Source organism: Oryzias latipes, chromosome 21 (assembly GCF_002234675.1).
Source record: "Oryzias latipes chromosome 21, ASM223467v1".
NCBI lineage: Eukaryota > Metazoa > Chordata > Actinopteri > Beloniformes > Adrianichthyidae > Oryzias > Oryzias latipes.
In genome coordinates, this window is record NC_019879.2 from 4,200,521 (window position 1) to 4,216,231 (window position 15,711).

Consider the following 15,711-nt stretch of genomic DNA (forward strand, 5'->3'; position numbering starts at 1 on the left):
TACTGCCTAACTACCGCATATCTTCCAATAGTAGCCCGGCGTTTATTCGAAAGATATGGCAGCCGGTGTTGGTACAATACGCGTTCGGTCTTCCAGATTGGTACGGGGGCGACTGGTGATGACATCACACCACAGGCCGAACACATATTGTATTTACGCCGGCATTTATTGGCGTTGATTGGTGTCTCTTACAGAACGGCCGCTGTTGGACGATAAACGGAGTGTAGCCACAAGAGGGCCCAAGTCCGGGTGTCCCTGTGCCGGTCCCCAGCCCGGTAAAATACAGGGCTGCATCAGGGAAGGCACCCGGTGTAAAGATCTCTGCCAAACCAAATGTGCGAAACAGCGAAAGCTTATATACCAAAAGACGAACATTTCTAATTTTTTTTAGGTGTTTTTGTTTTCTTTCAACTCTCTGGCAAGTTCAATAATCTGGTTTATTCAATGAAATCTGCACTCAATTAGGACTGACATGTACTATATATGCAATATTTGTCAATATAATAATAAGAAGCACTGAATGTTGAAACTTTACCTCAAATTAAATCCTTATTGGAGAACTGCAGAGATTCAATTCCTTCTATTTACCAGTTTTTGTGTTTAGGGTATAAATAAAAAGTAAAATGTGAGCAATTGTTGAAGTTTGAATAAAATGTTGTCATTTTTGTATTTGAAGTTGAGGTTAGACATGATACAAAGGTTATAAATACTGCTTTGTCTGCAGTTTCCATCAACCTAACTTTAGAAACGGCTATAGAAGGAAAATAACCTTAAACAATATCTGCAGAACTTAAAAACCCTGAAGGACGGCTGTCAATCAATCAGCAGGAGACAGAATTACCAACCTTGAACAATCGACAGGATATGGACCCTTTTTTATTTCACAACATTACTTTATAGTTATAATAAAATTGCTTAATCAATTATTGAAGATGGTTAAAGTGATTGATCTCTAATTATATCACTTCACTTGATTTTACTAAAGAAAATAACCTGCACATAGTTTTGATCATTGATCTGCATGTGCTATGTTGATATCCATACTGGATTTGTCTATTTTACATAATTATTAAGAACTTAATCTTTGTCATGGGATTTATTGATACTTAATGACCTGAAACTGCGCTGGTGAGGCCTAAATGTCTGATAAAAGTTATGAACCGGATATTGATAAATCATGTCAAGCGGTAGATCAGGGGTGGGATTATATTAGTTCACTTCCTTCCTCTCCCTTTGAAGCAATCTTTAATTTAATGTCTAATTATCCTAAATTGATACTGCTGATTGTTTGGTGCTTTATTCTTGCTTTGATTACTTGAAATAAACCTTTTCAAATCAAATCTGACAGTGTTCATGTCTTCAAACTATTTAGAGAGATTTGGATCAAATCTGTCCTCGTTTGCCTTTGGTTTTTCCTGTTTTAGGTCCAACATTTGGGTCAAATGAAACATTTTAATGCTGCAACTTTCTTTCACAAATGAAGTGCATTTTATTCTGAAAGCTGAGCTGAGCTGCAGAGTAATGCAAGATACACAAGAAATGAGTCAAACGGAGGTTTACTGGTACAGATTATGGTAAAGCAGAGAAAAACAAACAGAGAAATATACACACTCCTAACACTACAGCTGTTTTCTTATAAAGATATGCTACAATCCAGAGTTCCAGATCAGCAGTAGGGAGAGAGATGCATTTCTGTCTGCATGTTCCAACAGAAGTGACACTGTGCACCGTCTTTCTTTGATCTTCTCTCAGACGCTCGTGGTTTCAACAGTGGAGAAATCCCCTCTGCTGGGACACGGTGATGGCTGGGACTCTCTGTGCCTCCTCACAGAAAAGTCTGAGGTATTTTTCTAGCTGGGGGAGCGAGGGGGACGGTTGCTGGTGCAGGATCGGATCGGATGCTCCAAAACTGTTTCTGTAAATGTAGTAAGGCAGGAAGGGGGCGGGGGGTGGGAGTAAATCCACATGCTACAGCCGCATCGGTACATTCACTTGTGTAATTTTCCATAAATGAGTTAGTTTATTGTGAGAAAGTGCCCATTTCCTTCAGTAAAAACCACCCTAAAGTGTTCTGAGGTGAAGCGCCCTCGCTTTGACTCGCCTCCAAACCAAAGACGAGGAGCGTTGACTGAAAGCGGTTGGGCTTTGGAGGCGACAGGAATGTCCTCAGGCCTGAGCGCCGTCAACAGAAACGTCCCAAAGAAGGCTACATATCACAAAAACATGTGAGAGACGCTGGAGCACAGGAGGGGAAACGACGCCAACACAGCAGCATCAGTTAGTGCCTATGGGTACGACAGGGAAAGAAGGAAACCATACATTTCTGAAATGCATAGATGCCCCAGCAGCACCCTCCCCTCCCCTCCCTCCCTGCCCAGGGTAGATGCCGGATCACCGTGGCCTCTTGCGAGTGACGAAGATGAGGACCCGCCGGATTGCGATGAGGCGGTCTTTGAATGACGTCATGGCTAGGATGGTGAGCTGGGCTCTGCTCTCCAGCGGCAGGACGGCCAGCAGCCACCAGCACCAGGCGGGACCGCTGGGGCTGGCCTGCAGAGACACCGGGTTCATCTGTGAGGGCAAGTCATGCTTCATGAACATGGAAACAGAGAGCTCTCAGCAAGGGGGGAGGGGTTGCTTTGTGCCAACAGTCTCGCCCACAACTAAAAAGGGAATTTCTAATGAACTGCTCTTCAAAACCTGTCCTAGAAAACGACAGTTTTGTTTTTTTAAATGGCTAAAAACGGCATGATTATAGTTAAAAGACCCCTGGGAAGACTTTTAAAATAGATCAAAAGAGGATCGGAGTGGGTCTTCAAATGTCTGCATGTCCCAAAACATTAAAGCAGATGACAGGACTTCCAGTTTCAACACAAGACGGTGTAAAAGTGTGTGTCTTCATACCTGTGGGTCTGGGTCTTTGCTGGGCAGATGTCCAAAGTGGCTGAGGATCTGACTCTTCATGTTGTCCTTCAGTGAGGTGAACCAGTTGCTGGCCTGCTCATACACAGAGTCATGCAGCTTCAGCAGGTCGCTCAGATCCTCCCCATAAACCTGATTCAAAACATACAATTAGCTTCTGTTGCCACCGCTCCAGGTTTCTCTCACGATGAAATGCCCGTGGGGAACACATCCGTCTCTCGGCTCACCTTCGAGTCTTCCAGGTACTCTATCTTGGCGGTGTTGTAGCCGTCTCTCTGGCCGTGGCTGAGAACCTTGAACCGCGATATGCCGATGGTGTCCACCACAGATCGCCCATCGGGAAAGAACTTCACGTCTCGTACCTGCAACAGTTGACCTGGAATGAATCCGGTCCGACGGGAACCAAACGGACGCCGAGACCAGTAGAGGCCCTCCTCACCTGAAGCATGCAGCCGTGATTGGCGAAGCCTTTCAGCTCGTCGGCTATGCACATGCCGAACTGTTTGGTTCCCGTCTCCATGGAGCGGCGGATCATAAGGCGGTAGCGCGGCTCAAAGACGTGCAGGGGACACGGGATGGTTGGGAATGCCATTGTGCACACAAAGATGGGCACTTCCTGATTCAAACTGAAACGGACAGAAAACGGTTCTGCTGGTGGGGGTTTCCACGGGAATGTTTGCAGCAAAAGTCAAACCAAGGAGGAGCGGAATTATCATCACACAGCACAAACATCTCATGCAGTTCCACTTAAAATGTCTCAAAAATCTAAACAGCTAAACTCACTTGGACAACTCCTTCATTTCCTCTTCGTGGATCTTTCTCCTCTCCACCAATTCGTCTCCAAGGTAACGCTGCAGGACTTCCTCCATCAGAAAGGTCTTACTATAACCCCTGGCTGCAAGATACTTCAACACCACAAAAAAAAGGAGTCAAGATCGTACACCGACGAGAAACAAGCCCTTTATTTGATCCATTTTAAATGCATGTAAAACTATAAACCACCCTAAATTAAGTTTGCAGGCAGGATAACGGTATCGGTGCTGCATGCATACCTCAGCTAGATTTTCTTTGCAGAGGGGGCAGTTAGAGTTGTGGTCCAGGCAGCGCTCCAGACATTTGAGGCAGAAGGTGTGTCCACAGGGGGTGGTGACAGGTTCATAGAACAATCTGTAGGACAAACGGACCAGATCAAATGATGGCATCAGTAAAAAAAAAAAAACAACAAACTTCTAAACCAAACAGATGTGGTCAGAACATCCACCTCATGCAAAGTGAGCACTCCATGTCTCCGCTGTCCAACAGTTCGGTGGCAACAAGCCTTCCTCCAGCTACTGCAGCGTCCTGAATAGTGCACGGTTCATCTGCAAGGGGACACACAATTCCATAAACAGAGATCTCAAGTCCTTCTAGGGTAAAATCTCATCAACTTCACTAAACCTTTTTGTGGCATGTTGGGGTAAAAATACTTTTTTCAGATCTGTTAATAGTACTTAGAGTTAGTCTCCTCAGCTTCCGTTCACTGCAACATTATTTGCATTAGGCCTGCACAATAAATCGCAAATTTATGGTCTTCACTATATCAAACTGTGCAATACGCGTATCGTAAAAGTTGTTGAAAACCGCAATAAATGGTTACCTTAAATGTGCTGAAACAATCTTATGAAGTATTTAATGAATTAAATATATCCCTTTATGCATTTGACCAATCGGATGGAGCCCTTTAGTGTTAGATGTTTGCCTCCTGAGTAGACTCTTAATTAAATTCAGCTGTTGCAGAGAAATGGAAATGATGATACTGGCTGTTTTGCCATTTGTTCATTTATCACAAGTTATTTCATAATCACAATAGTGATCACTGATATCTTAAATGGCAAGTTTTCCTCATATTATGCCTTACTTTGCACTTTATTGATGTTGCAGTGCTGAAACACGATGAGAGATTTGAGTTGAAAAAAAGATCTTTTCATTTAAAACTCCCGGCTAAAGTCTGGAGATGAACCTATATAATTTTATTATCAATGAAATCTGTAGTTATGTCATTAGTTAACAGTAAATCTGAATAAGTATGATTTTCTAAACTAGCCTTAATTTTTTATTTTTTTTAGTAAAGCTTTATTCCTTACCAGGTCTAGGAAGTTTGGAGGGAAGGTTAAAGTTTGCTAAAGGGTCTTCAGTGCTGCGTTTCCTCTTAAGGCCACCAGGGGGAGCCGGTAAGGCAGCTAAAACGTCAGGCAGACTCCTGGAGCTGCCTTCTCCTGCAGCCGGATCCGATTTGCCAGGAGGCAGAGCAGAAGATCTGGAGGACAAGTCATCCGCCGGAGCGCTTTTGAACACGCTGAACTCCGTTTCCTACACGTATCGCCAGACAGAGACATAAATTAACAATCGCATAGTGCAAGGTTCTGAGACATAAACAAGTTGAAAACTCAAAGTAAACTGATTAAAAAGAAAAAACTAACTGAATCACAAATAATGTCAAAAATAACAGAAATGTGAATGTAACCACAATTTGAATTACTTCACTTCATTAAGGTTACATTTGTAAAAAAATAGATTTTATGGAATTGACAATTGACATTGGGATCTTTTTTTTCAACAACCTGTGAGGAGCAGCCAGCTCTCTGCGTCAGCGGCCTGAGGGACCTGAGCAACGCCGGGGGTTTGATGAGCCTGGAGGCCAGGCCTCCCTGCAGAGGGTGCAATGGGGTTGTCAGCTCCTCGTTCTCAAACACAGAGGAGAAGAGCTCGCTGAGGACCTGAGGAGACAAAATGCGGTCATTAACTGATGTCGAAAGGCCACGGAGATGAAAAGAAGCAACAGAAGCGTGAGGTCATTGCACGTCCTCTGCCTTAAAAGTATGACGACAAGAATATCCTGGTCACAAATCACTGTTTGGCAGTGTTGAGTTAATCAACAGGTGGTTTTTTTTTTTTTTTTTTACTTAAATGTCCCTTTAGGGGCTCCGTATCCTTTCAATGTATTATTTTGGTAATTGTTTTGTGGTAAAAAAAATAAATAAATAACAGAATAAAACATCAAAACAAATCAAAATAGTATAAATCAAATGAGAATAAATCAGGATGATTAAAAAAAAAAAGGAGAAAAAGAACTTCACCTTTTGAGCTTCCAGTTTCATTTTGGTCCAGCTGGGCCTCAGCGCCACACACAGCAGGTACTCCTGGAAAGCCTCATCGTGTCGGCCGGCTTTGCTCAGGGCAGCGGCCTTGAGGGCGTGGGCCTAACAAGAGAACAGAGACGTCGTCGTGTTATCAAGCAGAAACATTTCGAGCGTTCTTGAACGTGCGCCAAACGCCCGATGTGAACGTAGCCGGTTCAGAGTCTGCACAGTTATGTGACAGAAATGCAAAGTAAGTGATAGTAATTTAGTCAAGGAGACATTTTATAATAATAATCATAATTGATACTTTATTTATCCCACACGGCTCGGCTCGTGGAAAGCGGGAATCGATCTGCCAACCCTTTGGTTGTCAGATGACCTGTTATACCACCTGAGCTAAACTGACGCCCATTATTAAGGTTTTTGAGTGCAGAAAAAAATATTTTAGCAGTTTTAAAAAAAAAAAAGTTAAATTTATGGAGAAGTAGACATTAAAACAAAGAGGATGTTTTACCTTAATAAAATGTTTATGGGTTTTTAAACTGAAGAGAAAAAAGTGAGGTCATAGCTGCCTATCTTGCACTGCTTGTGTTAGAAACAAAACAACAAAAACTCTTTCCTCTTGTCATTAGGAAACAAGCTGTTCTTGGCAGTAACAGTGTGCACACTTCAGAAAAGATATCACTGACAAACAACACTTTACAGCAACCCATGCAGGGTTTTGGCCTCAAATCCCTTTGATTCAGGGTCACCAAAAGCTCACCTTTGTCCACAGAGGTTTCAACCTGCAGAGCGTGTTGGCGTCCTGCGCCGCCTGAGCGAAGTTCCTCATCTCCATGTGCAGCTCGGCCCGTTCACACAAGAGCCGGCCTAAAGAGGGCCCTGCCCACACAAGAACAGATACAGATCAGCTCAGAGGGTCTGCCTCCAGGGGAGGGACGGACGGGCGTTTCTAGGTCTAGCAAAAGTGGGCCAATAATGAAACATGTAGCATGAGAACAGATTCACGTGGACAAGGAAAATACATTTAAGAATAAGGCACCTGCCAGTAGATTATTTTCATTGCAGCACAAGCTGACCTTTTTGCTTTCGTTTTAAGGTAATTGGACACATGAATTTATCAAATGTGGATCTGGTGACGCTCCTGCAGAAATGTTCACCTGTTTGTTTATCGATTGACAGGATTGTCTGTCATTTAATTCACTGGCTTGTTTGACCTGCAACACTGAGAAGCAAACATTTGTTTCTTCTGAAACTAAAGACTATTTTCTTAATGTTAAAGTCAAATATAAATCAACTAAAAGTAATCTCACAAAAGTTGCAAAATAAACTCTTCAACAAAAGGAGGTTATCTGTGACGGCACGGACAATACAGAATAATAAAGCTTTAGAAAATAAGGGGTTCTTTTCATTCTGTGCAGTTGTCCGCCCATTTTGGGATTTTCCGTACGGATTGAATATCTTTTTTGCAAAAATCAGCTCAGTGGCCTTTTGGTAGAGAGTCCGCCCTGAGACCGGAAGGTTGTGAATTCAAATCCTCAACCGAGTCATACTCAAGACTCTAAAAATGGGTCCCAGAGCCTCCCTGGTTGGCACTCAGCATTAAGGGGTTGGATTGGGGGGGTTCTTGAGCACAGCTGTGTCTGCACCTCACCGCTCCCCCAGAGGACGGGTCAAATATAGAGAACTACTTTCACACAGCTCGGTGCGTGAAAGGGACTGGGACTTTAACCGCAATAAGGACTGTGTGAGTTTTGTTTTGAGACATGGAAGGGGGAATATGTGCACGTGTGGGCTGGAAATGCGCATTTTCCTTGCTATTCTTACCCAACCGGATTGTGCTGTTTTACATACGTCATGTCATTCAGTTGTTGTCCCAAAAGAACACGTGAAAGTGGCTGATTTCGTGTTTTGAAGGAAGAAAAAAAAGAGGATTTTTCTTGTATATCTGTACTTTGTTCTTTTAAATGTAGGAATAAAATGTTTTACAGATGCAAGTTTCACCTTTGTTTGGTTTGAAACACTGTGTGAAAACTCTATCTTAAAAATAAAGCAAAAAAAAACAACTGTTTTTGATAAGAAAACTTGAGAAACGTTAAGTAAACTGAATCCATCTTGACATCTCTGCCGAACAATTGTATGGCGGGAGCAAACAGGGAACACAAATCCTGCCAGAAAATTGCAATCAACAGGTTAAAAAGTGATTTCTGAAAATGCATCATCATTATTAATTCTATTAATATTCATAAAAACAGAAGTAGTTTAAATGCCGTTTATGCGTGTAATGAATTCAAACAGGTAAAGACACCTTTTTATGCATTTCCTTGGGAAAGTTTACTTAGTCTTAGTGCATCACACACAGTGTAACTTCTAACTTAGTTAAGTAAATTATGCAGAAAATTTAAGACAACTATAATAATGCTGACATAAATGACTAAAATAATCTTCAAAGACATTATTTGAATAGGATTTTTAAATTTATTTTCTCATGCTCAAATTACATTTATTTCAGCTCCAGTTGGGCGAAAATGACCACAAAAAAATATATCCTACTTTTCATTCCAAATTCGCTAGCTTGAGCATCTCATAAAGAGAAATACTAGAACGCACTGGGAAGAGCATTTTTGGTAGCAACAGCCTGGAAACGGATTTTGCTCCGTTTGGTTTGATGCTCCAAGTTTGAAGACACAACCCCACAGAGATCAAAATCTCATTTTTGACTCAACGGAAAAGTTGACTGGTAGATTTAAAACAAATTTCCAACCTAATTATTCCATTATTATACAAAGAAAAACTGTAGGTGTTATTTTTAACAATGGACACTACGTGAAATGCAAACAGAGAGGATGTCACATCATAATGAAAACATCAGATAAAAAACAACTATTTTTTTCTAAAAAACGCTCTGCTTCTGACATCTTCACGTTGTCTATGGCAGTGTTTTTCAATCTTTTTTGAACCACGGCACACTTTGACCTCGACAAAAATCCCGCGGCACAACAGCATCCGAAAATTTAAAAAAATAAAAAGGAGAAACTCATAGTCTGTATTGATCTACAGCCCCTCCGCAATCTCACATGCATTTTTGTGATAATTGTGGCAGAAAAAGCTGGAAGCTGCAGCTGTTTTTTTCTGAAAGATGTAATAAAAGTTACGTTAGAAGATTTAAAAACTGTTTGATGTGTGTTCGTTGTGGTTTCAAGACGTTTAACAAGGACGACTCATTGTGCGCTGAGACGCTGTCACTTTAACCAATGCATCATGGGAGATGTAGTGTGAAAACGGCCGGCGATCATTTCTTCATAGTTCCGTTCACTTGTTCCACGGTCTGATACCGGATTATGTGGAAAGCTACACCGCTACAGATGAGCTTTACCTGGTATTCTTGTTGGAACTGAGAGAATTTGTGAGCAGAATCGGAACAAGGAAGTGAAGACTTTAACCACTTCTGATTGGTCAGACTGATGACTAAGATTGAGCCTCCAAGAATGATTGGTGGAGACAGTTAAAGGGGCGGGACTTTTCCAAAAACAGCTGACGCTACGGCTAAATCGCGATACCGTTATTCTTAATACAATGTCTTTAATAGAATCAAATAAACACAAAGAAAAAAGTATTTTATGATCTTTCATATTCCTAACTACTCAGTGTTTTATCAGGGCCTGTTTGGATGAACAAAGAGCTGAAATCCTGGAGATTTAAATGTTTTTACATCAATTAATGAGGGCAAATTCCCAAGGCACACTTGGCCATCTCCCGTGGCACACTGGTTGAAAAACACTGGTCTATGGGACCAAAGACCTCTTCAGTCATTGGCCAGGAATACGGGGGCGGGTCAACACAACAAGAGAAAGATGGACACGCTGCGCTTCATAGTCCTTATTCAGACAGTTGACTTATTAAAACTTTATTTTTCGATCACCAGTTTTGAGTCGGAAACCACACTTTTTACTTATTACTTTAGTACAGCCGTTCATGCTGCAAGGCGGTTACTGACAAGAAGACGTGCCAGAGGATGCTAGCAACCAGAGGATGCTAGCAACCAGAGGATGCAAGCAACCAGAGGATGCAAGCAAAAGCGGTGCTGAGGAGACGTCGGGTATGAAGGTAGGCTGCTAAGTGTTTATGACATAGATTGTTGGGAAAATGGTAAGAAACGATGTGCATCACGTTAACATTGTTTTAATGAGCCTGCATCCATCTGATCACATTTCAATTATGGCATTGTTTTTAAGAGAATTCTGTTAATTCTGAGCGAATTAACAGCATTTCTGTATAGAAAAGCATGTAGGAAGGGTTTTCAGCGGTGTTAAAAATCAACATTCTAACAAGTTAACAGTTGGACCCTTTTTTCTGTTGGATAACACGACAATCGTAGCTTTACATTTGTCCGCGGATCATCTGATGCTTCATTCCTTCTTCGTTTAGGAAAACGGTCACTAAAATTTGAGATTTCTAAATGAAATAATGAACGTGAATGCACCATTTAAAAAACGTTACTAGTAACATCTCTCTGCGACAGACTGGTGACCTGTCCAGGATGCCACCTGCCTTCGCCCACAAGTGGCCGGGATAGGCTCCAGCAGCCCCGTGACCCCGAAAGGGACAAAACGGATGAAAATGAATGAATGAGTAACATCTTTGTAACAGGCATTCAGTTACTGAATATTGTGCTTTAAAATTATGGTGTGTGGGAACAAACCAGCTCAGTGGCCTTGTGATAGTCCCCCCCCCCTGACTGCCATAAAAAGCCTCAATCTCCCAGACAAAGCCAAAAATAAATAAATAAATCACTTAAGAAACCCTAACCTCTATTATAAGTCACATTTTACATTCATTTCCACCTTGTTTACTCCATCTGAACTAAAAACAGGTAACTGAACAATTGAAGTCTGTCTGGTTAAAGAATATTTCACTATATCCCAAGTTTTTATGATTTCTCTACAGCTTAAAAATGTCAGCCGTAACTTCTTTGCATGTTTTTTCCCTCTCTTTTTCTTGGAAAACTACACTAGGAGATGCCCTTAAAAGGCAACTTGGAGAGAAGGGCTGAATCTCATTTCTTGAAACCATTAACACCCATCCTACACTGCAGACACCAGAAGGCCTCCTGCTGTCTTTATTGGGAAAACACTGTCTGGCAGTGACAACACTGTGAAGGAACTCGGTCCTCCTGTCACCCAGAATCCTTCAGAACACAGATGGCATGAGTCAAAATTGATCCTGGGAGAAGGATTTAGGAAACAGTGCCACCAAAATGCTTGAATTTATCTAACAGACACCACATTGATTTTATAATTTCTATTAAGGGTTGTGCAACAAGCTGGAACTCACTACACAGTGTGGCATTCTGTGTTCGGCTCAGACAGATCTGGCTGCATGAACGGAGAACAAAATAATAGATGGAGGGAAAGAAAAGGTAAGTTTCATAAAAGACACGACTTGCCTCGTTTAAATGTTACATGTGAAGGTTATGAAAACTTATTATCTTGCTTGTTATCCAACAAAACTTATGAAACAGCAGCAGTGCAAGAGGAGGAGTGTCGATGCTGAGCATTGTATATTATTAAACAGGTGTTAGCCAATAGAACAACTGATCATATAAGACGGATTATGACATTGTGGAGGTAACCAAGTCAAAAGTAAACACACATAATTTCCCATGACAGTGTCAAATAACTGAAGTGAAATAGTAATTTGGATGGGCTGAATCTGAAATCGTGATTTGGTGCAGAGGGGGGAGGAAGTGTGCTACTTAGGTAACGGGCAGTGCGTCACATAATGCCCACAGTGACGCCGCTTAGTGGTGACACGAGGTAGTGAAGTGAAAAGTAGGTCACCTGTTCAGAACAAACATCCCAACTTTAGCTGTAATCTGTAGATAATGACACATTAGGGGGCATGCACAGTTCACTTTATGCATTAAATTAGAGTTTCCCTGTTCCTATAGATGCATGCAATCTAAAGTCTAATAACACCCAACTTAAATAAAGCGCTGTCTAAAGCGCTCTGATGACTTAAATTAAGTGTTGCAAGCAAACATGAACATTTGAAGGCTGTCACTCACCTTGATCCACTGCTGCGTTGTACTTCTCCAATGCCTCCGCTTGGTTCTGCTTTTTCCACAAAATCTCCCCCTCAATCCAGAATCTCCTGGCTCTGCTCTCCGTTGCGAAAAGTTTGTGGACCAAGCCGCTGAGGACCACGTTGATTCTCCGCCCGTCGCCTTTGCTCAGCGCCTGCTTGCACTGTGTACAGCCTCTGGTGGTGGTGGTGGAGTCCTCCTCCTCCTCCAAGCAGCGTTTGCAGAAAGTGTGTCCGCACTCCACGGTGGTGGGCTCGTGGAGCAAACACTTGCACATGCGACACGAAAACAGATCCAGGGGCTCGTCCTCCTCGCAGTCTCCGTCCTCTGGGGCTCCGTCGCCACCTGAGCCGCCGGTTTTAGCGTTGAACGTCGCGGGGAGACCCAGCTCTTTCTCCCGCAGAGTCCGGGCTATAGTGTCCACTAGATGGGGAAGCTCCTCTGGGTGAATTTTGCTCAGGTTGGCCGCTATGCAGTAGGAGTCGAGCGCCTCGGATATCCGGCCAGCGCGTGCCAGAGAGTCGGCCTTTCTCAGGTACAAGCCCCGATCCGGATGCTGCAGATCCGACAGCTGGGAGCTGTAGATCTCCACGGCCAGGTCGTAGTCGCCCGCACGGTTAGCCTCCTCTGCTACCTCCAGCATCTCGGGGCAGATCCCGGCAGCCCCCGGGTTGGAGAGCGGGTGGAGGAACTGCTCGGTGCGGTGGGATTCAACTCCCGCCTCCATGATCTTCGTTACACCGAACGACCAAAACGGTATATATTTGTCACGGATAGTCTGACAGAAGCAGACAAAGTTTTCCACAGTCGGGAATTAAGATTTTCTTATTGCCATGTTTGTTAATCAGTGTTAGGCTAGAGCTGCCAGTGGAAGTAGGTTAGAGTCATTTCCGATCAAATGAGAACCTTTTATAACATTTGTTGTTACGTGACAACCCAAAAAAGCCGACGAATTCTTAAAGCTAAAGAAGAAATGAGCGCTAAGGAGCTACGGGTTTCTTGAAGTTCGCCATTTTTTGTTTCTTTTGCTGGGCAACAATGTTCCATCCACAGAAAGAGTTACACTAGTGTAACGGATTATTTTGGTTGATCCATTAGTTAAGTCCTCCCGGTTCATCAAGTAGGAAGCCCTTTTTCCACCGACTAGGCAGTAGTGACATTTTACAGTTACGATTCCAACTAAACTCAAGCGAAGAAACTAGGAAAAATGACAAATCAATCAGTCACTTTGATCACATTTTAGCTACAGAGCACCGAGCTCCGTGGATCTGGCGGTTGTTGGCTTTATATAACAGACCTCGGGAACTGAAGCCAGGCAGAACGGCTAACGCTTGTTTAGCTAACCCCGAGTGCTCCTTTGCCGCCCGGAGAAGTCTGAAAAAATGTTGTTTCGGGCCAAATATTCTCCTCTTCTCGTCCCCGAACGAACCCGGACTTCATGGTTTGTCCCTCACGCAAGCGAAATCCCACGAAAAAATAAAGTTTCCACCGAATAAAAACATCTTACTAGCTAACCACCTAGCACGGACAGCTAAAACCGTCTTTGGATTTCATATACAGTTGTCCGAAGCAAGCGCAGCGTGACACGTGACCCACGATCTGAGCGACTATTGGCTGGTTCCGTGGCTTACTTATATAACTTAATATTCTTGTATAACCTTTTACAGGCTACAATCAATGCTTGAAAGTCGGTTTTTGTTTTAAAAACAATTAACACGTATTAGTTTTATAGCTTTAGCACGTGTTGTTGATGGAAAAGATAGGCCTTATTGTTTGCTTTTGGAATAAAACTCCCCACTCTTTGCTGGTTTTTATGCGCCAGCCTAATGTTTTATGTAACGTTTTATATAAGGAACGTGTCAGGTTTAGTTTTTCCCCTCCACCAGGACACCCTAGTATGCCACCTCACATGAGCAGAAAGAGCAGTCTCTTCTCAAGACCTCTCATTTAGAGTCAATTAACATTTTTTGTGGTTCCAGACACGTTTTCACAACAGCTGTGACCCAATTCTGACAGCTTCCACACAAAGGTACATTTAGTCCAAGTGACTCAGGCTGGGCAGGGAGTAACAGCAGCCCATCACCCCATTAATGAAGGAATTCAAATATAAATAGCCATACTCCAGTTAGAAATGATGGATGTTGGTATTCTAAAACACTGAGCTATTTTAATTAGAACATGGGTGAGAAAAAAAGAGAGTGACAGAGGAGATCTGAGTTCTCTAAGTTTCAGAATAAAGTGTCCTAGTTGTGAATCTTGTGTCCCAGTTACATTAACTGAACTGAGAGTAACATCCTGAAGCAGCAGTAACTTCATCCATCATTCTTGGCTGCCTTTTAGTGTTTTATTAATTTTTTTGTTTAGCAAATCCTCTGCTCAATTTTATATTTTTATTAAAAAATGATAAAATCAAATTTGCTTAGTTGGTCCATAGTTTTAGCTGTAGAACAAACAGATCATTTTCTCAGGGTGATGGTGTCACTTTGAGGGTTTTAAGTAATAATAGAGAATCTTGACATCTACTGATGCAACAATGCATCAAACCACTTTCATTTTGCATCTACTTAAAAGCAAAAGCAGTGAATTTTTTATTGCTGGATATAAATTTAGGTGTATCCAAATATTGCAAAAGCATTGCTATTTTATTTTGTCTCAATTTTTGCCTCTGCCTATGTTTTTCCACCCGGCTATTCATATTTTTGTTTGCTTAATTCTGATTTCTTGTTTTACCCTGACTTATAAATAAGCAAATAGTGTTAAAAAAAAGAGAGAAAGAGAATTAATAAATAAATGTAGGCGTCACTATAGAAAAGTTACTTTCACAGATCTGATATTTAGTAAAAACTAACAGAAGTCTCAGAATTCTGTTAGAGAATGAACAGAATTCTCTTTGAAATAATTCCATAACATCAAAGGGATGAAACACAGCAACTCAGTGAAATGCATGTTTTGATGCAGGCTCATCAAAACATTTTTAGACGTGATCCACATTGTTTCTTACTGTTATCTCACTGATCTCATGTAATCTCGCTGTTTTCCCGACAATCAGTCATAAACACTTATCAGCGTACCTTCTTAGACGTCCTCCTGTTAGAACCGCCCTGCAGCATGCCTCAGCTGGACCCAAGTAGCAGTAAACAGTGTTGTACCTGACACCGATACAGGCGTTTAAAATGATAAAGTTTGAATCAGGACTTCCATAATTTCTGCCTCTAGTTACTTTGTCCTCGTAAAATCTTGACCAATGAGTGAAGAGATTTTTTTAGTTATGTAGTTCTGTTTACAAGATTTGGTTTGAACCAGGAAAGGCAGCTGGACTGCAGTTTGAATACAGACCAAACGCAGGGTTCAGGACTCAACCAAATGGTTTTCTCGGTCTGAATACCACCTTAGACTCAACCCAAATCTGCAAAGACAGTCTGACAGTTCTGCCCTGAAGTTTGATGTGAGTTCATTCTGTTTAAGCCCACAAAGACATTATTAAAGATGAGGAAACGTGGCTGCTGATCTGGAACTTTTAAAGCATATTTCATTGCATCAGAATGACAAACGACTGAGATTCAGTTCCCTGTGGCAAACATGGTG

At 42.1% G+C, this 15,711-nt stretch overlaps 1 protein-coding gene across 2 annotated transcripts; it reads right to left on the minus strand.

Moving 5' to 3' along the window:
- Window positions 1-1,540: 1,540 nt before the first annotated feature.
- lonrf2 (LON peptidase N-terminal domain and ring finger 2) lies at window positions 1,541-13,698 on the minus strand. 2 transcript variants are annotated; one of them, XM_023951119.1, is made up of 12 exons: window positions 12,109-13,698; window positions 6,805-6,923; window positions 6,039-6,161; window positions 5,523-5,678; window positions 5,046-5,271; window positions 4,184-4,283; window positions 3,975-4,089; window positions 3,706-3,827; window positions 3,362-3,548; window positions 3,150-3,284; window positions 2,905-3,054; window positions 1,541-2,550 (listed from the first exon to the last, which is right to left on the minus strand). In XM_023951119.1, the coding sequence occupies exons 1-12, from the start codon at window positions 12,851-12,853 to the stop codon at window positions 2,392-2,394; spliced, it is 2,337 nt and encodes a 778-aa protein (XP_023806887.1). In that variant the 5' UTR covers window positions 12,854-13,698; the 3' UTR covers window positions 1,541-2,391. The 2 variants fall into 2 exon arrangements, with proteins under 2 accessions (XP_023806887.1, XP_023806886.1); XM_023951118.1 differs by having other exon boundaries at window positions 1,541-2,571.
- Between the last annotated feature and the right edge of the window lie 2,013 nt (window positions 13,699-15,711).

Excerpts from the sequence above, each read along its gene's own strand:
- lonrf2 (XM_023951118.1), bottom strand. The coding sequence starts at position 12,853 with ATGGAGGCGGGAGTTGAATCCCACCGCACCGAGCAGTTCCTCCACCCG. Across the intron at positions 6,162-6,804 it reads TGAAACCTCTGTGGACAAAG|GCCCACGCCCTCAAGGCCGC; the intron begins GTGAGCTTTTGG and ends TTCTCTTGTTAG. Across the intron at positions 3,549-3,705 it reads GAAATGAAGGAGTTGTCCAA|TTTGAATCAGGAAGTGCCCA; the intron begins GTGAGTTTAGCT and ends TGTCCGTTTCAG.